The sequence below is a fragment of the Podarcis bocagei genome (genome assembly GCF_964188305.1).
Source record: "Podarcis bocagei genome assembly, chromosome: 12".
NCBI lineage: Eukaryota > Metazoa > Chordata > Lepidosauria > Squamata > Lacertidae > Podarcis > Podarcis bocagei.
Window position 1 is genome coordinate 62,524,741 of NC_138137.1, and position 24,990 is coordinate 62,549,730.

Below are 24,990 nucleotides of genomic sequence, written 5' to 3' on the forward strand. Positions count from 1 at the left end.
CCCTTGTGGTCTCTTCCAACTCTATGATTCTATGATTCTATGATTCCTGTCTTCCACTGCCTCCCGCAGTTTGGTCAAACTCATGCTGGTAGCTTCGAGAACACTGTCCCACCATCTCGTCCTCTGTCGTCCCCTTCTCCTTGTGCCCTCAATCTTTCCCAACATCAGGGTCTTTTCCAGGGAGTCTTCTCTTCTCATGAGTCTTCTCTTCTCTTTTTTGACATAAAAACTAAAAAATAAAATAAAGAGTTGTCGTTCATTCAGCTTTGTAGATGAATGCAAAACCATTGCTCTGTAGTAACTTCTCTTAACATAGAATTGTAGAGTTGGAAGGGACCACCACGTGGCTTGAATCCAGCATGTGACTTGAACCTATGACCCTGAGGTAAAGAGTCTTATGTTCTACCATTGGAGGATGGATCACAGCTAATGGATTGAGGTTGAATCCAGACAAGACAGAAGTACTCTTTTTGGGGTCCAGGGGGCGGGTGGGTGTGGGGGTCTCCCTGGTCCTGAATGGGGTAACTGTGCCTCTCAAGGACCAGGTGTGCAGCCTGGGAGTCATTTTGGACTCACAGCTCTCCATGGAGACGCAGGTCAATTCTGTGATTTATCCCCCAAATCCTGATTCTCATTTAAAGACAGAATCAGTAACTTAAGCTCTGGAGGCTTGGTGACATGCTGATTTGCAATGTTGCATATCTCATTAAACATTTCTTCCCCAAAATTTACCACAATTGGGTATGTCCACTTCCAGTGCTTATAGTTCCTCCTGTCCCCACACCCTTACCAGGACATAGGTGAAGTATGTTTATGCATAGAGGAAAGTTTAACTGGGGTTATGCACCATTTCTGCATTATCTGCATTATTGTTTCTTTGATGCTGACTGAGATGGTTCTAAATTACTTTTAATATTGTTTTTAATGCTGTTACCCACACTGGGACCTTAGGGTGAAGGGTGAGTAATAAATAAATTCATCATCCTCATCATCCTCATCCTCATCCTCCTCCTCATCATCTATTCTGTGTTCCCAGCAGGGTATTCCAGTGGCGTGGTATGAGGGGGCACAGGGGTGGTTGCCCCAGGCCCAAAATTGTTAAAATTGTTACTTGCGCAAATGTTGAACACCTGGTGCTGCCTCAATACAGCTTCACGCTTCCGCTGCTGGACTCTGCAGAAAATGGCTTCTCCATGCGAACCAGGAAGTGACCTCTCCAGACAATGGAACTACTCTTCTTTTCTTGTGTCTGTGGCTGTGAGCTCCAGGGTGACGCGGATGCCATTAGGCAGTTGAATGCACATGCATACTCCACCCGTTTCCCTCCCTTCTCCCCTTCCATGCAGCCCTGGGTGCTGATAACCCATGCTACACCACTGGGGTATTGTAGGAATACTGCCTCTAATTTGAGATGTTCCAATTGGCTAAAGTCAGTAGGTAATACCAGTAGCTGTCATGGCCAAAAGGAATTCAGCCATATGGTAGCTGAGAAGCCCAAAGTCCAGCAGAAGCTAGGAGGTTGGCTTATCTAATAGTGTATCCACACAACAATTTCAGCAATCGCAAGAAAATCCTGCCCATGCTATCTCTTGGCCTGTTGGCTGTGCCTTCAGTGAATCCTTGCTCCCACAGGAGGCTGCAGTAACCAGCTAAGGTGGCTTGAATAGAGGAGGAGAGGGCCATTCATGGCTACTGGCCAAGATGCGTGTGCTCTGCCTTCATGGCCAGAGACAGCCATGCTTCTGAAGACCATTTGCTGGAAGCGGCAGGGAGGGAAGGTGCTCTTGTGCAGAGAACCTGCTTGTGGGTTTCCGACTGGGGCCTCTGGTTGGCCACTGAAGAGTTGAGGCTGGACTAGATGGGGCCCTTTAGGCCTGATCCAGCAGCAAGACTCTTCGGACATTCTGACGCAACCTCCAGGTCCAGAAGCAGTAGATCTAGATTCCTCGGTTCTTTGGGGTCTTTGGCCATTGTGACAAGAGGATTCTGGACTAGACTGGACACTGGCCTGATCCAACCAGGCCCTTCTTCTGTTCTCAGCTCTTTTGTTCTTGTTACTTGCTGCAGCCCACAAGAGAAAGAAGCTGAGAAACCTGGAGATGCAAGAAGAAGGGGAAGCAGCTGGCTCCTCCAGCCCTCAAGAGGAGCAAGCTCCGAAGATGACCATGACACGCATTGGGAGCCTGGAGCACCAGCCCATTTTCCTCCATGTCCTGAAGGCTACTGAGCCAGGGGTGATGTGTGCTGGCCATGACAGCAACCAGCCTGATCCCTTTGCTGTCCTCTTCACCAACTTGAATGAGTCAGACGAGAAGCAGCTGGTGCATGTCTTGAAGTGGGCCAAGGCCTTGCCAGGTAAGAAGCAACTCTTGCATTCTCCCTCTCCCTCACATGCATCTGTTCCTTATCTGAAGATCAGACATCACAGAAAACAGTGCAAAACCCCATCTCCCTTCGTGTTGTGGTGCTTATCTGGGCTGGGTCTCTCTAAGCCTGATAAGGTGACCATCAGGGCATTTATACTGCATCAACTATATGCCTTGTTATGCTGACTTGCATCACTCTCAGCCAGAGAAATTTGGGTTTGTCCAGCTTCTTTAATGGAAGGTCCTTCCTGCTGGGCTCTCTTATTTACAGCTTACAAATGGGACAGGTTTTGTTCAGAACCACAGTGTTAACTACTGTTGATTATTCAGAATAAGTAGACAGCAAATATTTTCATAGCATACAATTTGCACCTCTTTTGTGATCTTTTGTGATCTCTTTTGTGAAAGAGATGCTCTTTCATTATCTGCAGTTAAAATGACTGTCAGGAAGATAGCAGAATGCAAAAATCACATATATTAAGAAATATATAGAGAGAAAATGCTCCTAGATACACAGGGAAGCTTGCCTGAGCTTTTTAGATAAAGAGTGGGAGAACAACATTTAGTAAGAATTCAGAAGTCAAACTATCTAGAAAAACATCTACTTCCCAGAATCTGTTCCTCAGATCGAGAACGAATTAGGTCCCAGGCTTGTCTGAGAGGAGAAAATGTTTTTGCCTCTCTGTCTACATGCCTTGGTTTGCTTGCTTGAGCTTCTGGGTGTGTGACTTGCAGGCACTTTTCACCAGCACTTCTGCTCTCTGCCTCAGACACACTTTGTGAGTTGCCTTCTGGGCTCCTTGTTGGGGGACTTGCACAAAGAACTCAGGTGTTCAGAGTTGTCTCACCTTTCTGCCATCCTTTGCTCAAGTTCAGTGGGCTGGGTGTGGTTGTGTTCTCATTGCATGTCTGTAAGAATGTAGGTCACACTTGGAGGAAGAAGGTTCACTGACGTGCTTTACTGGGCAGGGATAGATTGCTGGGAGACATGGGTTGACTACAATGGCAGTGAACGTTACATGGAAGCAAGGCTAAGCTTGCCTTCAAGTGTCCATTCGACAGGGGGAGCTGGTGCAGTGTACTGGTTAGAGTGCTTGACTAGGTCCTGGGAGAGACCAGGGTTTGAAGCCCCACTCAGCCCTACTCAAGTAACAGTCCAGTCGGCTTCTGCAGGTCCCCTGGGGGAGGGCACCCTCTTGTCCTTTGTCTTAGGCAGCAAGATGTCTTGAGCCAATGATGGCTCTCTGGTGAGACAATGTGCATGACAAACATGTCTGAATTCACACATTGTATGGCCAGATGCTCTGCCTCAAACAGCAAGGAATTGCTTGCGTTTGGCTTCCTTGGCAATGAGAGATTACTGGGCAGGTGGGCTTTTTGTAATTTCTAGTTTGTTTTGCAAATCTCCAAATAGAGCGTTGGGTGTGCTCCACTCAGGCAACAGATCTGTACCCTCACATCAGATCGCCAGGGAAAGATGCCCATCACTGCAGGACACAGCTGCCCAGCAGCCGATGCTCAACTATCTCTCCCTCTCTCTCCCTTTCTCTCCGTCTTCTTGTCTGTCCCCAGACTTTCTTTCGTCCTTTCACAAATATATAAGAAGCCATAGTGGATCAAAGACCCACCTAGTCCAGCATCCTGCGGCCCAGCAGGCGCCTGCAGGAAACCCACAAGCAGGATTCAGTCCTCAGAGCCGTCTCTCCTGCGGTGCCCAGCAGCTGGCATTCAGAAGTCTTGCTCCTTTGGGCATCAGAGGCTCATAGCCATCAATAGCCTTTTCCTCCATTTGTGTAATCTCTTTTCAAAGCCATCCAGTTGGAGGCCATCACTGCCTCCTGCGAGAGAGACTTGCACAGGATTTCCTTCTATCAGCCCTGAGCCTTCTAGCATTCAGCAGCTTCACTGGAGGTCTCCGGGTTCCAGTGTTAGAAAAGAGGGAGACAAGGTTTTCTCTGCCCACTTCCTCCAGGCCATGCATAATTCAATAAATCCTATTATGTCCTTCTTACTCAACTTTTCTTTTTTAAACAATTATGTTTATTAAATTGTAAGAAAAGAAAAGAAAAACAATCAGCTGTCAAAACATTGTTGTTGTTGTTGTTTAGTCGTTGAGTCGTGTCCGACTCTTCATGACCCCCTGGACCAGAGCACGCCAGGCACTCCTGTCCTCCACTGCCTCCCGCAGTTTGATCAGACTCATGTTTGTAGCTTCGAGAACACTGTCCAACCATCTTGTCCTCTGTCGTCCCCTTCTCCTTGTGCTCTCCATCTTTCCCAACATCAGGGTCTTTTCCAGGGAGTCTTCTCTTCTCATGAGGTGGCCAAAGTATTGGAGCCTCAGCTTCAGGATCTGTCCTTCCAGTGAGCACTCAGGGCTGATTTCCTTAAGAATGGATAGGTTTGATCTTCTTGCAGTCCATGGGACTCTCAAGAGTCTCCTCCAGCACCAGAATTCAAAAGAATCAATTCTTTGGCGATCAGCCTTCTTTATGGTCCAGCTCTCACTTCCATACATCACTACTGGGAAAACCATGGCTTTTACTATACTGCCCTTTGTTGGCAAGGTGATGTCTCTACTTTTTAAGATACTGTCTAGGTTTGTCATTGCTTTTCTCCCAAGAAGCAGGAGTCTTTTAATTTCGTGGCTGCTGTCACCATCTGCAGTGATCATGGAGCCCAAGAAAGTAAAATCTCTCACTGCCTCCATTTCTTCCCCTTCTATTTGCCAGGAGGTGATGGGACCAGTGGCCATGATCTTCGTTTTTTTGATGTTGAGCTTCAGACCATATTTTGCACTCTCCTCTTTCACCCTCAATAAAAGGTTCTTTAATTCCTCCTCACTTTCTGCCATCAAGGTTGTGTCATCTGCATATCTGAGGTTCCGGCAATCTTAATTCCGGCTAGGGATTCATCCAGCCCAGCCTTTCGCAGGATGAATTCTGCATATAAGTTAAATAAGCAGGGAGACAATATACAGCCTTGCCGTACTCCTTTCCCAATTTTGAACCAATCAGTTGATCCATATCTAGTTCTGACTGTAGCTTCTTGTCCCACATAGAGATTTCTCAGGAGACAGATGAGGTGATCAGGCACTCCCATTTCTTTAAGAACTTGCCATAATTTGCCGTGGTCGACACAGTCAAAGGCTTTTGCATAGTCAATGAAGCAGAAGTAGATGTCTTTCTGGAACTCTCTAGCTTTCTCCATAATCCAGCGCATGTTTGCAATTTGGTCTCTGGTTCCTCTGCCCCTTCGAAATCCAGCTTGCTCTTCTGGGAGTTCTCGGTCCACATACTGCTTAAGCCTGCCTTGTAGAATTTTAAGCATAACCTTGGTAGCGTGTGAAATGAGTGCAATTGTGCGGTAGTTTTAGCATTCTTTGACACTGCCCTTCTTTGGGATTGGGATGTAGACTGATCTTCTCCAATCCTCTGGCCACTGCTGAGTTTTCCAAACTTGCTGGCATATTGAGTGTAGCACCTTAACAGCGCCATCTTTTAAAATTTTAAATAGTTCAGCTGGAATACCATCACTTCCACTGGCCTTGATATTTGCAGTGCTTTCTAAGGCCCATTTGACTTCACTCTCCAGGATGCCTGGCTCAAGGTCAGCAACCACACTACCTGGGATGTACGAGACATCCATATCTTTCTGGTATAATTCCTCTGTGTATTCTTGCCCCCTCTTCTTGATGTCTTCTGCTTCTGTTAGGTCCTTACCACTTTTGTCCTTTATTATTGTAATCTTTGTACGAAATGTTCCTTTCATATCTCTAATTTTCTTGAACAGATCTCTGGTTCTTCCCATTCTGTTGTTTTCCTCTATTTCTTTGCATGCTCGTTTAAGAAGGCCTTCTTGTATCTCCTTGCTATTTTTTGGAAATCTGCATTCGATTGCCTGTATCTTTCAGTATCTCCCTCGCATTTTGCTTGCCTTCTCTCCCCCACTATTTGTAAAGCCTCATTGGACAGCCACTTTGCTTTCTTGCATTTCCTTTTCATTGGGATGGTTTTCCTTGCTGCCTCCTGTATAATGTTGCGAGCCTCCATCCATAGTTCTTCAGGCACTCTGTCCAGCAAATCTAAAGCCTTAAACCTGTTCCTCACTTCCACTGTGTACTCATAAGGGATTTGATTTAGATTGTATCTTACCGGCCCAGTGGTTTTTCCTACTTTCTTCAGATTAAGCTTGAATTTTGCTATAAGAAGTTGATGATCTGAGCCACAGTCAGCTCCAGGTCTTGTTTTTGCTGACTATATAGAGCTTCTCCATCTTTGGCTGCAGAGAATATAATCAATCTGATTTCAATGTTGCCCATCTGGTGATGTCCATGTGTAGAGTCGTCTCTTGTGTTGCTGGAAAAGAATGTTTGTGATGACCAGCTTGTTCTCTTGACAGAACTCTATTAGCCTTTGCCCTGCTTCATTTTGATCTCCAAGGCCAAACTTGCCAGTTGTTCCTTTTATCTCTTGATTTCCTACTTTAGCATTCCAATTCCCTATAATGAGAAGAACATCCTTCTTTGGTGTCACTTCTATAAGGTATTGTAAGTCTTCATGGAATTGGTCAATTTCAGTTTCTTCAGCACCAGTAGTTGGTGCATAAACTTGGATTACTGTGATGTTAAAAGGTCTGCCTTGGATTTGTATCGAGATCATTCTATCATTTTTGAGATTGCATCCCAGTACAGCTTTTGCCACTCTTTTGTTGACTATGAGGGCCATTCCATTTCTTTTACAGATTTCTTGCTCACAGTAGTAGATATGATGGTCATCCGAACTGAATTCGCCCATTCCCATCCATTTTAGTTCACTGATGCCCAGGATGTCAATATTTATTCTTGCCATCTCATTTTTGACCACATCCAATGTACCAAGGTTCATGGTTCTTACGTTCCGGGTTCCTATGCAATATTTTTCTTTACAGCATTGGACTTTCCTTTCGCTTCCAGGCATATCTGCAACTGAGCGTCCTTTCGGCTTTGGCCCAGCCGCTTCATCAGCTCTGGATCTACTTGTACTTGTCCTCTGCTCTTCCTCAGTAGCATGTTGGACGCCTTCTGACCTGAGGGGCTCATCTTCCAGCGTCATAACTTTTATATGCCTGCTGTCTTTGCCCATGGAGTTTTCTTGGCAGGGATACTGGAGTGGCTTGCCGGTTCCTCCTCCAGGTGGATCACGTTTGGTCAAAACTCTCCACTATGACCTGTCCATCTTGGGTGCCCTGCTCGGCATAGTTCATAGCTATGTCAAAACATTATTATACACTTTAAAGAAACAAATCAACTCTATGAAACGTTGGCAGCTAATAAAGTGCTTAAAGAAGGGGGGGGGGATGTAAAACAAAAGTAGGTAATTATTATTTTAAAAAAGAAAAAGAAAACATCATCGCCACAGTGTATACCGTGCCCAAATCATTTCCACCAGGCAAGGAAGTTTGTCACTCAATTCTCTCATAATTGATTATTTCAAAATTAATTTTAAAATGTATACATAAAAATTCAAGCATCATTTGCTATATATATATATAATGTGAAAAGGAAAGATAAGCCTACGCTGACTGAACCTTATTTCATACCAATACTTGTACTGTACTTGTAAATATTATAAAATCATACCACATGACAGTAACATTATCTTTCTTAGTCTGAGCTCCGCTTGTTTGTTAATTTAATTTTTTAAGTAACACTTGATGGCAATTTGACAGTGGAGAGATCTTTCCAATGCCTAACTTAAGAGCCCTTGCAACTTGTAACAGATGTCCAACTTCTTTCTAAGCTAAAAACCCCCAAATGTTGTAACCTTCCCTTATAGGGGAGTCATTCCATCCTATGTTCATTTTGGTTGCCTTTTTCTGAACCTTTTCCAGCTCTACAACATGCTTTTGGGGGTATGGTAACCAGAACAGTACACAGCATCCCAAATGTTCCTCCAGTTACACCAGCTTCATAGAACAATACTAAAGAGATTTCCCAGCTAGTTAGGTACCACTGAGAAAACAGGTTTTTGAAAAAATCCTGATCCATTAGGAAACAATTTCACTGATGAAGGAATGGCTGGATAGTGGCCTAATAGCATTTTCAGGTGCACAGTTAAAGCACCTTAAAAAGTACCGTGTGACCTCCAACAGTCTCTCAAGTGGACTGGAATGATCTCTCAAGTCTGTCTGAGGGACAATGATATTGTTACACCGCATCCCATCTCTGAGAAGTGAGAAACTCCAGGGATTCCTGTGCTTCCCCAGGGTTCAGTCTCCTTGGAATGAAGCTCAGTGGAGACTGTGGTGTCTTTAGGATATATGGTTTTATTTACACATATGTAAATAAAGGGACAGAAGAGATCACAGCTTTAATACCCCAGCAGGCCCTACTCACAACTTTGGATCCATCACAGAGCAGGCAGATCTCTCTGTCTCCTGTTTCAAACTTAGCTCACACATCCCTCTTTCTTTCTTTCTTTCTTTCTTTCTTTCTTTCTTTCTTTCTTTGTTGCGTTTGCAAAGTAAAGGAAGGATTGAACTCTGATTAATAAGAATACACACAGAGGCTTGAACCAGCAAGACTCTGGGAAGGGTGCGTATAATTGTCTCTCTCTGTGTTGTCCGTTTTTGAGCCCCCTCGCCCAGGTATCAATCAATCAATTTCTTTATTCGACCGATAGTCAGAATTAAAACATTACACAATAATTATAAACTATAACAACCTCGCCCAGGTAGTTTTTATTCACAAAAGAGCTTTTTACAGAGTGTTCGTAAGAACCAATCAGATTTCTTCTGAGCATTTCCACAAACCCACGTGGGGAGAAAGTTAATCTATAAACACTAGTTACCCATGCATACTTTTGGGGTAAATAAGTTGAGAACTACAAAGGGGAGCATCTGGCAACCCCGGTGGTAATAAACAAGCAATACACATATGATAAGGAGGGTGGCCAGGAGGACAGTGACCATTATCACCTTCATGTGAGATCTGCTTCCTGGCCCTAAGATTAACATCCTAAGATTACCTATTAGAAACTACAAATAATAATAATAATAATAATAATAATAATAATAATAATAATAATTTATTTATATCCCACCCTCCCCAGCTTCAGCCAGGTCGACCCCCTGCGAGATAAAGAAATCTCGCAGGGTAGCGGTTTTGTTGCCTATAGACCTGGCATTGCACAACACCAGTGAAGGAGGTGAGTAATCCTTGCTCACCCTACCCTCGTCTCTCGGGATGGGGCGCAGATTGGAAGGGGTACGAGCATATCCGTATCCTACTTCTTTACACACAAAAAGCAGGTTCCTGTGACATCTGAACTATCATTTGTTCAAAGTATGATACTTTTATATCCTAGTCAGTTAACTAAATGTAGTTAGAACAAACCCCAGTTTTCCAAGCTCTGACATCACAGGAAACTGTGGTTAGTTCAAAAGATGTTTTCAATCTTTCTTTTTAGAAGTTATGGGGGGTCTTATGCTACCAAGGGTTGCCATGGTCTCTCATTTACAGAGACTGTCTTGTTCAAGTCTATTTTGTAGATAAAGAACCTTAAAAAGTTAGAGCAGGAAAGCCTTAGTAGTAGACCTGGGAGGCAGCTAGATCACCTGGTCACAGCCATCCAGACTAAGGCGAAATTCTAGTTGTATATAAAGCATTACAATTATTTCCACGTTTTTGACCATACATACATACATGTAAATAAGCAGTTATATATCAGTTTGTGTCCTCTGTTTTAGTGATGCAGTTTCTCTTTTTTGTTAATGAGGACAGGGCCACCGCAGGGCAAGTCCAAGGCTCACTCCCATAATACTAACCCATGGTTTAGCACTACATCAGAGCCAGTGATATAGCACAGCAGTCATGAAATAATCCTTTCCAAGCTCTGAGGCTGAATATTATCCATGGGGTGCCTGCATGTTTATTTAAAAATGGGAATACTGTTGGCTGTTAAAAAAACCAAAAAAAAACACAAAACCATCTCCCTGGGGGTCTCCCCTGACATGCTTCATTTTTATTTATTTTTTGCATTTTGCCTGCAGTTGTTCACTGCCAGAATGATCCATTTGCCACAAGCATATGGATGTTTGGCAACATTTCCCCAGAACAAGGGCAGGTAGCCCCTTCTAGGGACAAAGTCAAACTTTGTCCAGTTGCCCAGGGAGAGGAGCATGTCCACACATGATCTAGGATGTATTTCCTGTCCCATTAAATGGGCAAAACTCATCCAGTTCAGTGGCACTCTCCACAGTGACGCTGTGAGGTTGCAGAGGCTGTTTTAATTAAGCCTTGTGCTAAAGTTTTAATTTGATTTCAATAGATCACATTGCTACAACCTGCGCACACCAACTCACCCTCTCCAGAAGCACTGATGACTCCTTGGATGCTACTAAGTTGACAGTTTGCCACCAGAGCCTTTGGGCTCAGACCCACCACACCCACATTTGCTTTTTTTTTGTTTAGTTTTTTTATTGATTTTCATACATTAAACCAAACAAAAAAGACATACATAACACATTCACACTGAAAAGAATACATAAAAAATTAACATAAGACAACAACAGATTAACTACATTAACTACAAAACACATAACACTAACTGACTTCCCTTTGTCTCGGTATCGGAATGTGTTATAAAGTTTTTCTATCTGCAGTTTCTTCTCCTCAGACCATTCTTTACATCACAAGTGTTATATCACACCTACTGTAATTTTTAGATTTTTTACCTCTGTTTCCATGTACAGTGGTACCCCGCAAGACGAACGCCTCGCGAGACGAAAAACTCGCAAAACGAAAGGTTTTTTCGTTTTCGAGTTGCCTCGCAAGACGAATTTCCCTATGGGCTTGCTTCGCAAAACGAAGCTTGCCCCGGGGACAGCGGGTCTTCACTTTTGAAGCAAGGGGCTGCAGGGAGATCGCTATCTCCCTGCAGCCCCTTGCTTCAAAAGAGGTCCAGGGGCAGCGGGAAGCTAAGCGCTTCTTCCCTGCTGCCCCCCCCCCCGACGTCTTTTGCAGCAAGGGGCTGCAGGGAGATCGCTATCTCCCTGCAGCCCCTTGCTGCAAAAGACGTCCGGGGGAAGCGGGGAAGAAGCCGCTTCCCCCGGACGTCTTTTGCAGGGTTGCCGGCATGCCGAAGCCTGCGCGCGCTGACATCAGCGCTCCCAGGCTTCGCAGACCTCTCGGAGAGGTCCACGAAGCCTGGGAGCGCTGATGTCAGCGCGCGCAGGCTTCGGCATGCCGGCAACCCTCCGCCAGCAGCGGCAGCGCTGCTGCTGCTGGCGGAGAGGTCCGCGAAGCCTGGGAGCGCTGGTGTCAGCGCGCGCAGGCTTCGGCATGGCGGCAACCCTCCGCCAGCAGCGGCAGCGCTGCCGCTGCTGGCGGAGAGGTCCGCGAAGCCTGGGAGCGCTGATGTCAGCGCGCGCAGGCTTCGGCATGGCGGCAACCCTCCGCCAGCAGCAGCAGCGCTGCCACTGCTGGCGGAGAGGTCCGCGAAGCCTGGGAGCGCTGGTGTCAGCGCGCGCAGGCTTCGGCATGACGGCAACACTCCGCCAGCAGCAGCAGCGCTGCCACTGCTGGCGGAGAGGTCCGCGAAGCCTGGGAGCGCTGGTGTCAGCGCGCGCAGGCTTCGGCATGACGGCAACCCTCCGCCAGCAGCGGCAGCGCTGCCGCTGCTGGCGGAGAGGTCCGCGAAGCCTTGGCCGGACAGCTTTTGAAGGCAGGCGGGGGGGAGCAAAGACTTTCGCCCCCGCCAGCCTTCAGAAGAGGAAGGCTGGCGGGGGGCAAAAGTCTTTGTCCCCCCTGCCTGCCTTCCCAGGGGCTTTTAAATCGCCCCGGACAGCGGAGAAGTCCTCCGCTGTCCGGGGCGATTTTAAAATGCCGCCCGCCAGCATTTTAAGATCGCCCCGGACAGCGGAGAAGTCCTCCGCTGTCCCGGGGTTTTTTAAAATGCTGGGGGTGGGAAGAAAAGCCCTTGCCCCCCCCAGCCTTCAGAAGAGGTCCGGGGACAGACTGTCCCCGGACCTGGTCTGAAGGCGGTTTCCCTAGGAACGCATTAATTGATTTTCAATGCATTCCTATGGGAAACCGTGCATCGCAAGACAAAAAAACCGCAAGACGAAGAGAATTGCGGAACGAATTAATTTCATCTTGCGAGGCACCACTGTATGCCATAAATTTATTCCAATCATTATTAAACTTTGTGTCTTTTTGATTTCTTATTTTCTGTGTCATTTTTGCCAATTCTAAATAATCAAATAGTTTGGATTGCCACTCATTTATAGTTGGGATTTTTGGTGTCTTCCAATTCTGCACTATTAGTGTTCTGGCAGCCACTGACGCGTACTGAAAAAGTGTTTGATCTTCCTTTTTGATTTCCTCTCCAGTTATCCCCAGCAAAAAGGCTTCGGGTTTTTTTATAAAGGTATATTTTAAGATTTTTTTTAGTTCATTGTAAATGGATTCCCAGAATTTCTTGATAGGTTCACACAACCACCACATATGATAAAAATCACCCTCCTTGACCTTGCACTTCCAACATGATTTATCACCAATTTTATATATTTTATCCAGTTTTACGGGCGTTACATACCACCTGTACATCATTTTATACATATTTTCCCTGAGTGTTGTGCACGCCGAGAATCTCATACCTTTATTCCATAGTGCCTGCCATTTATCGAACTCTATATTATACCCAAAGTCCATTGCCCATCTCACCATTACCTCTTTTACTTCTTCATCCTTGGTGTCCCATTCAAGCAACAGGCTATACATTTTCGATAGGAGTTTTGTTTTACTTTCTAGTATTTCAATCTGGAATCTAGATTTTTTCTCACTTATCCCACACACCCACATTTGCAATACCCACCTGTCAGGGGTTCAGGAGCAGAGGCAAGGGCAAGGGAGGAAACAGAGAGCGAGGGGGAGGAGGCAGAAGAAAAGATGAGTGATGACGACGACCCGAGATCTCCGAGCCTTTCCAGTGAATCAGAAGATTCACAGAAAGGAGCACCAGTGGTCAGGGCAAGGGGGGAGCCTAGGGGGACACCCCAGGAAGATAGAGCCAGAGGGGACTCAGAGGGGAGCAGTTGGAAATTGGGACCAGCGTCACAGCCAGAGAGCAGGGAAGAGGAAGAGCGCCAGAGATCAAGCGCTGGCAGCTCGCAACAGGGGGGAGGGCACGAGTCAGGAGTGGCCACACCTCCATCGGGGAGCGAAGAAATGGTCAGACGGAAAGTGGAAGGTTGGGCGCGCGCGCCAAGTTCAAATGCACAGGAAAGTGACGCAGTAGGCAGCCAGGAGAGGGAGCCAGGTCCTAAAGCCCGGCGCAAGGAGACAGGGAGTTCCGGGGGGTCGGCGTCAGAGGAATCCCGGAGGGAGGAGACCCCGGGGGGCAGAGGGACCCAGAGGAGAGCAGTCAGGCGGAAAAGGTGGAGCAGGGCTAGGATATTAAGTTGGTGCACAAGGGGCGGAGACTCAGACGGAGCTTCGCCGATCTAGCCATTAGACGTAGAGTTGCACGTAGCAGCTTGAGAATGGAAACTGTAACTCAATAAAGACTTTTACTTAATGACCGCTGGCTAGCGTGATCCTCTGTGAGCTAGGATCTTGAAGCAGCTCTGACAGTAAGCTCCGTCCCCAAAATTGTGGGCATCTACAGCCTCGAGGAGAGGAGAGAAGCAGGTGCCTACTAGCTAGCTCACAAACGGCAGACAACATGACGGCTGAGCAGCAGATAGAGGAACTCAGAAAAGCAGTGTCACAACTGAATGCCGAGGCTCTCGCATCCAGGAAGAGAGAGGAGGAGGCAGCTGCCGCCTGCAGGGATCTCCAGGTCAGGTTGGACATGCTTACGAAGCACGGGCAACTGACACCCAAACAGGAGGGAATTGGGTTGGCGAGACGAACAGGCGGGCTGGTCTCTCACTTCGATGGGAACCTGCAGCAGTACCCCAACTTTAGAGCAGATGTAATGTGCGCACTGGAACTGCTGAAAAAAGACTTTAGAGATGAGCAAGAGAAAGTGGGGTTCATCATGTCCCATTTGCATGGGGAAGCTAAAGCATGGCTGCGCAATTTGTGGAGGGATAAGGATCCGGCGCTCCAAAATGCGGATGCCTTTATTAAAGCGATGGATGGGTGTTTCTTATCAAGCATTGACGTGGATCTTGCTCGGCAGCAGATACATGGACTGAGACAAGGAAGGGCCAGCGTAAGGCAGTATCATGCCCGCTTTTTCGCTTTGGTCAGTGCTCTGGAATGGGACAGGGATTCGGCTCCTGTAAGAGACCTGTTTTGGGAGGGATTGCACGGCTCTGTTAAAGATGAAATTGCGAGGGGGGAGAGACCCCGGACCACGCAGGAGATCGTTCAGAGGGCGCTAGCCGTGGGGGTGCGGCTGGAAGAACGTCCGTGGAGCAGGGACGAAGGGCGTGGAGGGCGCGAACCAGCCAGGGGCTCCTCCTTCCTTCCCAGAGAAGCAGCGCGTGCGCAATCCACGCCTCCACAAGGAGGAGGTGGGGAACCTATGGAGGTTGGAAGTGCAAGGGCTCAATCAGCAGCCAGAGCCCTAGCACCGACAACAGTGAAAGCGAAGCCTCCTAGAGGGAACAGGAAGTGTTACATCTGCGAGGATCCAGGGCATATGGCGAAAGAGTGTCCCCGGAGGCTCCACAAGCACACTGCAGCCTCAACAATGGTAACTGCAGCAACGCAACAAGGAGGACCACAGCAGGGAAACGACGATGTCTGGCTGGAGGAAGAGGCAATGGGGCCCAGCCAGACGTGTCAGTAAAGAAGTCCCCGGAGATTTCACAGCCCATGGACCCCCTCCCGCCCAAACCAGTAGTGAGGCTCACCGCATCGCTCCAGCTGCCCAATGGAATCACCATGGACGTGCCGCTCACCATTGACTCGGGAAGCAACGCGGACTTTATAGGGCAGGACTTTGTAGACCGGCACGCTATACAGTTGCTGCCGGCCACGCTGCCCCTGCAGGTGGTCATGGTGGATGGCAGGGAGCTGCTAGGGGGGCAAGTGGTGAAGCAGACGCCACCAATGGTGATGCGCCTTGGGAATCACAAGGAAATCATCAGCTTCAACGTCACTCAACTATCGGACACGCCCATTGTATTGGGCATGAGTTGGCTGGACAAGCACAGCCCAACGCTGGCTTGGTACCAGAGGCAGCTGACCTTCGGCTCTTCCTTTTGTGCTGAACACTGCATCGTCCCCCGGCAGGAAGGGGAGGAAGAGGAGTCACAGCTGCTGCTAGGCACGCTGCAAGCGATTCCCCACAAGTACGCAGAATTTTTGGAGGTTTTCTGCGAGAAGGAGGCAGACAGGCTACCCCCCCCACAGACCATATGACTGCAAAATTGACCTGCTGCCGGGGGCGGCGCTGCCTAAAGGGAAGCTGTATTCCATGTCTGAGGACGAACTGCAGGAACTCAAAGAGTTCATAGATCATAATTTGGAGCGCAGTTTCATCCGGGAGTCCAAGGCAGCGGGGGGCAGTCCGGTATTCTTTGTTAAGAAGCGGGACACACCCCAAAAAAGACTGGTGGTGGACTATCGCATCTTAAACAGTGTGACCAAGCCATCAGACTTCCCCATGCCCCGGATCGACGACCTCCTCGCAAAGGTACGGAAGGGCAGCGTGTTCACCAAGTTAGACCTGCGAGGGGCGTACAACCTCATTCGCATGCGGGAAGGGGATGAGTGGAAAACGGCCATGTTCACGCCTCTGGGCACCTACGAATATAGAGTTATGCCTTTTGGATTGCAAAATGGCTCCCACGTTTTTCAAGCGTTCATGCATCACGTGTTGGCGGGGCTCCTCTACAAGACGTGCGTCTGTTTCTTAGATGACATCCTGATCTTTTCGGAATCGCAGCAGGAGCATGACAGACACGTCAAAGAAGTGCTAAGCAGGCTACAGCAGCATAGGCTCTACGCCAAGCTGGAGAAGTGCCAATTCGACGTGACGGAGGTGGATTTTCTGGGCTACAAGTTGTCTGACAAGGGGCTCGCCATGGACAGCGCCAAGGTTCGAGCGGTGTTGGACTGGAAGAGCCCACGCAACCGGAAGGAGGTCCAACGGTTTGTCGGCTTCGCGAACTTCTATCGCAAGTTTATCAAAGGCTTCGCTATGCAGACAGCGGCCATCACGGACACGCTTAGCTCCAAGAAAAAGAAGTTCATCTGGACAGAGCAGGCGGAGCAGTCCTTTCAGGCACTCAAGCGTCTCTTCGCGTCGGAAGAGCAGCTGCTGCATGTCGACCCCAGCAGGCCGATGAGGGTGGAGACAGACGCCTCGGACAGAGCTGTGGGAGCAGTCCTGCTGCAGAAAGACCCACAGGGGGTTTGGCGGCCGGGAGCGTTTTACTCCAGGAAGCTCAGCAAGTCCGAACAGAATTACACCATCTGGGACAGGGAGTTGCTGGCCATTCATGCAGCATTCAATGCATGGAGGCACTTCCTGATCGGCGCCAAGCACACGGTGCAGGTCTGCACGGACCACAAGAATCTGGAGCACTGGCGCACGGCACAGTTCCTGAACCAAAGGCAGATACGTTGGGCTGAGTTCTTTGCGAACTTTAACTTCCGAATAGAGTATGTCCCGGGGGACACCAACATCATGGCGGACGCTCTCTCTCGTAAGCCACAATATCTGGAGGACGCCAAGCCAGCGGCCGCCATGCACATCTTCGCACCAACAGTGTGGGCGTGCGCTGCGGCAACAGTGGACCTGGAGGCGGTGCGGCGAGCGTTGCAGGATGACTCCTTCGCGCAAGCGAAGATGGCAGAGGTGCACAGGGGCACGGCAGCGACCGACGAGTTCCAGCTGAGAGATGGATTGCTCATTCGTAAAGGGGCCATCTACGTGCCGGGAGATGAACTTCGCGCCAAGGTACTGCAGCAGCTGCACGACGCGCCCACTGCCGGGCACTTTGGCAAGGAGAAGACGGTGGAATTAGTCGCCAGGGATTTCTGGTATCCCGGAATGAGAGGGGAGGTCGCGGACTACGTGCCGAGGTGTGACACCTGCCAGAGGGCCAAACCGGTGCACAAACCGCCGGCCGGACTGCTGGAACCGCTGCAAACTCCGGTCGAACCATGGGAGAGAGTGGCCCTGGACTTTGTCACAGATCTGCCCAGCTCGAGGGGCAAGACGGCCGTGCTGGTGGTGGTGGACTTGTTCTCCAAGATGGCACATTTCATTCCGTGTGCCAAGGTGGCCACGGCGGAGCAAACCGCCAAACTGTTCATAGACCACGTGTTCAAGGTTCACGGTCTGCCACGGTCTATTCTGTCCGACCGGGGGCGACAGTTCATCTCGAATTTCTGGCAGAAGCTGATGGGCTTCCTGAACGTCAAGATCAACCTGGCGTCGGCGAGACACCCGCAGACCAACGGGCAGGCGGAGCGGGTCAATGCCATCATGCAGCAGTACCTGAGATGTTATGCGAATCAACAGCCGGCGACGTGGGTGGATTACCTGCCGCTCGCCGAGTTTGCCTACAACAACACGAAGCACGTGTCCACGGGGGTCACGCCGTTCTTCGCTAACAACGGGAGGCACCCCAGAACCTTCCCGGGACTGGAAAGGATGGGGGAGGGGGAGCCGCAGACAGCAGATGCGTTCGCGTCGGAGTTGCAGGAGGTCCACGATCAGCTGCGGCGACACCTGGAGCTGGCCAAACATGCATACAAGGTCAAGCGGACAAACACAGAAGGGTTGGCAAAGAGATCCATGTGGGAGACTGGGTCTGGTTAGCAGCCCACGCAGTGCCGGCCAGGTCGTTGGCCAAGAAGAAGCTGGGGCATAAGCAACTGGGGCCCTACCAAGTCGAAGAGCAGGTCAACCCGGTGGCTTTCAGGCTGGCGCTTCCGGAGGGTTCCAGAATGCATCCGGTGTTCCACAGATCGGTGCTCACTCCCTACAAGGCACCGCACAGGTTTCAGGAACCCGGAACGGCACCGAGTCCGCTCAGAGAAGGAACCGGGCACGCGGGAGTGGCACAGAAGGAACGCATCAACGAAGTCACGGAGATTTTGGACTCCAGATGGGGGGAAGAAGGGGTAGAATACCTTCTCGCCAAGGAGGGCACCCCGGCCAGTGCGAACAGCTGGGTGCCGGGCTACGCCTTGGACGAACCTCTGCTCAAAGACGAGTTTCATGCCCTCTTCCCACATAGACCAATGCCAGCAGACTTTTTCGACGACTGGCTTTTCACGCCAACGCTTTCTGCCAGCACGTTCCGGGGGTTCGACTCGGACGAGGACCCGATACGAGACGCCCGTTCCCCGGAGGGGTCACCCTCGGGATCTGCCTCAGAACCCTCGTATTGGTGGGACGATAGACCAGAGGAGCAGTGGCGCAGGAAGTGGCAGGAAGGTCCAGGACGAGCAACGCCGCCAGGAGGAAGTGAGGGAGAGACGGACATGGACGTTTTCGGGGACGACCCTGGTTTTGAGCACGGCGGCACAGAGATGGAAGCGGAGGTGACCGTCGTCGACGAGAGCAGGGAGGCAGAACCGGGAGACTTCAGATGGAGGCCCGCCACGGGAAGCGAACTGTATCCGACGTTCGTCCCTCTGACACAGCAGCACCCAGTTCCCGCACCGGAAGGAGGGGAGGGGGGAACGGGGGGCTTCGGGGGGGGATGGATGTCAGGGGTTCAGGAGCAGAGGCAAGGGCAAGGGAGGAAACAGAGAGCGAGGGGGAGGAGGCAGAAGAAAAGATGAGTGATGACGACGACCCGAGATCTCCGAGCCTTTCCAGTGAATCAGAAGATTCACAGAAAGGAGCACCAGTGGTCAGGGCAAGCGGGGAGCCTAGGGGGACACCCCAGGAAGATAGAGCCAGAGGGGACTCCGAGGGGAGCAGTTGGAAATCGGGACCAGCGTCACAGCCAGAGAGCAGGGAAGAGGAAGAGCGCCAGAGATCAAGCGCTGGCAGCTCGCAACAGGGGGGAGGGCACGAGTCAGGAGTGGCCACACCTCCATCGGGGAGCGAAGAAACGGTCAGACGGAAAGTGGAAGGTTGGGCGCGCACGCCAAGTTCAAATGCACAGGAAAGTGACGCAGTAGGCAGCCAGGAGAGGGAGCCAGGTCCTAAAGCCCGGCGCAAGGAGACAGGGAGTTCCGGGTGGTCGGCGTCAGAGGAATCCCGGAGGGAGGAGACCCCGGGGGGCAGAGGGACCCAGAGGAGAGCAGTCAGGCAGAAAAGGTGGAGCAGGGCTAGGATATTAAGTTGGTGCACAAGGGGCGGAGACTCAGACGGAGCTTCGCCGATCTAGCCATTAGACGTAGAGTTGCACGTAGCAGCTTGAGAATGGAAACTGTAACTCAATAAAGACTTTTACTTAATGACCGCTGGCTAGCGTGATCCTCTGTGAGCTAGGATCTTGAAGCAGCTCTGACACCACCACATATACCATCTTGTTTTTTGAGTTACAGGTTTTGCTCCATCGCACCCTTAACAACTTGATCACCATCTTCCTGAGAAACCACCACCTGTTGTTCTTGTCCAATCACGACTGGCCTGGATATCTACCTGCACTCCATGCCCAGACAGCAAGGGCACTTGGAAACAAACTCTTGGTTGCTGCGTCCAGCTGGAGGACTCTCTCTTGCAAAGGGACTTGCCACGATAGAAGAACCTAAGAAGAATCCACCCAGCCAATAACTTTACTAGAGTGACCAGCAAGAGACAGGGATGGGAAGGTCAACAATCTGCTCTTGCTCCCTCCTCCTTCTCGGTTCTGGTTAATCCCTTTCCAAAGCCATTGCCACCACTTGCACTGCAAATTTCTGCCATTATGTGAAGCCTTCCATTTTCTTTGTCCTGAATCAGGAGGCCAATCAGTTCGGGGGGGGGGAGGGAATCCCTCAGTTCCGATGAGAGGAAATCCTCTCTGTCCACTTTCTTCAGAAAAATGCAAGCTTTTTGTAAACCTCAACCATATCCCCCCACCATTTCTTCCTTTCTTGGGTGCTAAACCATGCCTTTTGTTCAATTTAGAGCTTGATATGTTACTCTTTCTTTCTTCCTTCCTTCCTTCCTTCCTTCCTTCCTTCCTTCCTTCCTTTCTAAAAAAGCAACAGGAGGAAGGTGTGATCAAGATTGGGACCATAGGGCAGGGTAGTTCATCCTTGCCCCATGCTCTTATACTGACCCAAATCCAGCCCCCCTACCTGAAGTTGCTGTTCAGCATAGGAGGAACAACCACTGGTGACAAAGAATAGCCTTGGGGGAGGGGTTGCCATTTTCAGCAGCTCCCCCTACACATCCCAATTCCCCCCAGATCATCTACCCTGCTCAGAGCAGCCCTGGGTCCCCCTCCTTGCGCCACCAAGGGGAGGGAGCAGCAGAGAGGGAGACCCTTTCCTGGGTGTGGCTGGTGGCCTCTTATCAAAGGATACCCAACTGCCCTGTGTCTGAGGCCCCATCCTGGGAGCTCCAGTGGGTGATCTGGCTGGTCTTTGGGGAAGAGCCATAGGTCAGTGGGTAGAGCATCTGCCCTGCAAGCAGAAGGTCCCATGTTCAATCCCTGATGGCATTTCCAGATAGGATTGGGAGAGGCTCCTGGCCTGAAATTCTGGAGAACTGCTGCTGCCTATCATTCAGTATGAAGCAGCTTCCTATGCTGATGAGACCTGGGAGGTTATTTGAACAGAACACCCTGCATTTTAGCTTTTCAAAGCCCAGGATTGAGTTTCCATGTGATTAAAAAGCCTCCAGGTTACTGCAGCAGGTGACATTTCCAGCAACTGGAAGCCCTATTTTTGGAGCTCTATCATAGAATTGCAGAGTTAGAAGGGATCTGAAGGGTCATCTAGTCCAATTCCCTGGAATGCAGGAATGCCATCTGTTCCCACCCACTTGACCTCCCTCTCTCCAGAAACACTTGCAGCAGGCAAGCAAACCAGCCAGTTGGCCATTTGCTGTCCCTGTCTTTGGACTCAGAGCCACACCCTTCCCCTACCTACAACTTGAAACCCTCACTGCTGTTTCCCGTGTGCATTATCTTGCTCACTGTTTTGGGAGTTACAGGTTTTTTCCAAGCTCACCCTTAGCAACTTGAGCACCCTACAAGGGCATGTCGTTTTAGGGGATGAAACTTTTTTGCAAATTTCTTACAAATATGTTTTGGGATGAGAGGAATTCAAATCTATTATTTCTGTGATTGGACAATATTTTGATTGATCAAAAAGAACATGAACTCCCCCCAGAAAACCAAAGAATTTTAATTTTACCTTCTGAAAATGTCAGGCCATGCTATAAAAAACTTACTTTCTCTGCATAAAACATATCCTACTAGGCACACAACATTACCTTGTAATCATAAAACAACATTAGAAAGTAATGACATCAGTTAATAAGAAATTTCAGCTACAAGTTTCATCAAGTCTTGCTTTGATTTGTTATTTGGCCACATCCACTCTGATGTAGCTCTCCTGCTCCTCCTGTCTATACACCCTGCCTGTTGCCTCTGTGAGTTGATGGATCTCAACCAAAACTCTCTGCTACCGGCTGCTTAGTCCCTGTAGTCCAAGATGACGACTCAGGAACATAACATGCTGAACAGTAACTTGACTTGTATTTGCTTTTATTATATACAGAGTATAGCACAGCTTTGTACAAGTTACTATATACATAGACTCGATTCCAACTCTACACACCAACCTCTGAACTCCAACACCAAACTACTGTGTTATGCTGCTTATAAAGGAAATTTTTTAGCCAGTCACCACCTGTTGCTAGGCTTTCCTATTTCCAAGCAGACTTTCTCATGTACTCTTGCTTAACTTGGCTTCTTGCCAACTCACTAATTGTCCCCTTCAAAGCTACAGTTTCTCACTCATGGAACTTTGGAGTGTCAGGCATAGCCCTATTGGCTTTAGCCCAAACGTAGCAGAGTTTTCCTGCACAGCGAAGAAGCTAGTTGCGGCAGTAATGACTAGTCAGCTAGACTCAGAATGACTATTTACAGGATTTATTAAAAGGAAAAATAAAACCAGCAGAGTTTCTGCATACAAATAAAAGCAAAATAAATCCTCTTTCTCTCTTTCTCTCTCTCATAACCATACACAGCACTTCTAACTCCTAACACACCTCACATCAAACTGTGCTAGCAATCCCTAGATAACAGAGTTGAGTGCTGCTCGTTAACCAATCAGAGTGAGTAGTTTCTAGGTCAAGCAGACCTGGGCTTTCTGCCAAGAGTAAATTGACACCAGCTGGAGTTAATTGGTGAAGCTAGAATCTGCAAGTTTCTCACGAGAACCAATTAACTGAAACTGAAACAGAAACTGAACACCCCCTCACAGATTCTGCTGAACAATTAACACCAAATACACCTATGTAGGAGATTATTTTTCCAGCAAACCTAAACCCTTGCACATTCGCTTGTTCTTTATCTTTGCCAATGGTTTAGTTAACACATCTGCTACATTTTCTTCACTTGACACATAAGTACAGGTGATTACATTGTCTTGTACACAGCAACGTACATTTTGGTATTTTACAGAGATATGTTTGGAACGCGATTTGAAGCCCTCTGTTTTACTTAAGGTTATACAAGCTTGATTATCAATGTAAACTTGTACTGGTTCTCCACAATTTACATTTAAATCTGCTAACAAATGCTTGAAATAAATCACCTCGTTGCACAATTCACTCAATGCGGCATACTCTGATTCCGTTGATGACACACTTACAACGTCTTGCTTGCGTGACCGCCAGCTGATTAAAGCTCCACCGACCATTATGACTAGTCCTGTGACAGATTTTCTATCTGGCAAATTTCCCCAGTCACTATCACAGTAGCAACTTAACATTTCATCCTCTGAAGAATTTAATTGTAACATATAGCCAATTGTCTGTTTGAGATATCTCAGAACTTGTTTTACCCCTTTCCAGGCATTTAGTGTGGGTTTTGAGACCAATCTACTTAATATGCCTACTGCATAGCTAATATCAGGTCTGGACCACTGTGCTATATACAATAAACTTCCAATTACAGAGTGATATACATCAGGATGTTCAAATTCAGGACTCTCATCTATATGGAGTGTTTTTATGAAACCTGGATCCATAGGCACCGCTGCCCCTTTGCAATCCTGCATCCTGTATGTAGTCAGTAGTTGTTTAACTTTGTTCTGCTGACTAATTAGGCAGCTGCCATCTTGGGCCCAGCACACTTCCAACCCTAGATATGTCCTAACCGGGCCTAAGTCTTTTGTACACCCACCTGCAGCCTACAATCTTTGCCCCCTCAGGCGCTGCCACTGGTGTAAAAACCTTGTGCTCATTCAGAGAGGACATCTCTTCCTCCATTGCCTGTTTCCAGAGCTCTGCCTCCTCTTTTGGTAACTTTAACACCTCCTGAAAACTCTTGGGTTCTGCACTTACACTAAACACATTTGCAGTATCAGGAGAAAAAACGCACCGGAGGCACTCCTTTGTTTTGTCTTTTAGATCTTCTGGGAGAAAATTTTTCTTCTGACCCACTTTCCTCCTCAGAACTACGACCTCTCTTTTGTTGCTTAGCAACTGGTCTCTGGCTAACTTCACTTTCCTGAGAGCTCTTATCTGAACTTTCCTCCCCCTCAGACTCTGATTCTCTGTGTCTACCTTCAGAGTCATGAAGCTCCTGGGAAGGCTCAAACCAAACCTCAGTATTGGCATGTAGTCTCTCCCAGCCACTATGTTCACAAAAACTGGCATTCCTGGAGATCACAATGCCATTTGTCCCTTCAGCAAAGCGGAAACCTTTTCCCAGCTCCTGGTAACCCACAAACACTAACTGTTTGGTCTTAGGATCTCCCTTTTTCCTCATTTGTTTCAGAATTAATACCCAGGCTTTTGATCCAAACACATGCAAATGGTCAATTTTAGGTTTTTTCTGAAACAATTTAAAGTACGGGGTTGTACCTATTGTTTGGTGAAAGAGCCTATTTTGGAGATAACACGCGGTGAGCATGCTCTCCCCCCAATAAGACATGGGCAAATCAGCATCAGCAAGCATGGCAAACATCATATCTTGTAAAGATCTGTTTTTCCGCTCTGCAACGCCATTCTCCTCTGGGGAAAAAACATTCGTTTTCCTATGCCCAATGCCACGCTTTTGCAACCAATCTTTAAAGGCATTTGACATAAATTCGCCACCTCTGTCCGTCTGAATCCTTTTGAGTTTAATGGACAGAAATCTTTCCACAGATGCCACCCAGCCTTTAAACTTAGTGAACACGTCACCCTTATTCTTCATGGGAAAAACCCAAGAATAACGCGTGGCGTCATCCACAATTGTTAGTGAAAAGCGCGATCCACCCCTGCTTACAGCAAATGGACCAATTACGTCCATGTGGACCAGCTGTAGCGGTGACTCACTAACTCTGTCACTTCTGGGGTAAGAGACTCTGTGGGTTTTAACCTTTTTACACACATTACAATCAAGGTACTTGTTACAACTCTTTAAATTACCCCCATCAGCCAATTCAGACATTTTTAGTACACTTTTCCAGCAAGCATGCCCCATTTTCCTATGCAATAAGTGCACACAGTTGTCATGTATAGCTTTGTTACCAGGCTGAGATTTACTGACTGCTGCTGCAACTTGAGATCCT

General features: G+C 48.5%; 1 protein-coding gene across 1 annotated transcript in view; it reads left to right on the forward strand.

Moving 5' to 3' along the window:
• LOC308569954 (androgen receptor-like) overlaps positions 1-20,068 on the forward strand; it is a 46,664-nt gene extending 26,596 nt beyond the window's left edge. Inside the window, exons 3-4 of the mRNA XM_081164230.1 lie at positions 2,068-2,355; positions 19,819-20,068. Of these exons, the coding sequence (XP_081020356.1) occupies positions 2,068-2,355; positions 19,819-19,841 (311 nt within the window). The 3' untranslated portion in view covers positions 19,842-20,068. The remainder of the gene's footprint in view (positions 1-2,067; positions 2,356-19,818) is intronic.
• Positions 20,069-24,990: the final 4,922 nt, after the last annotated feature.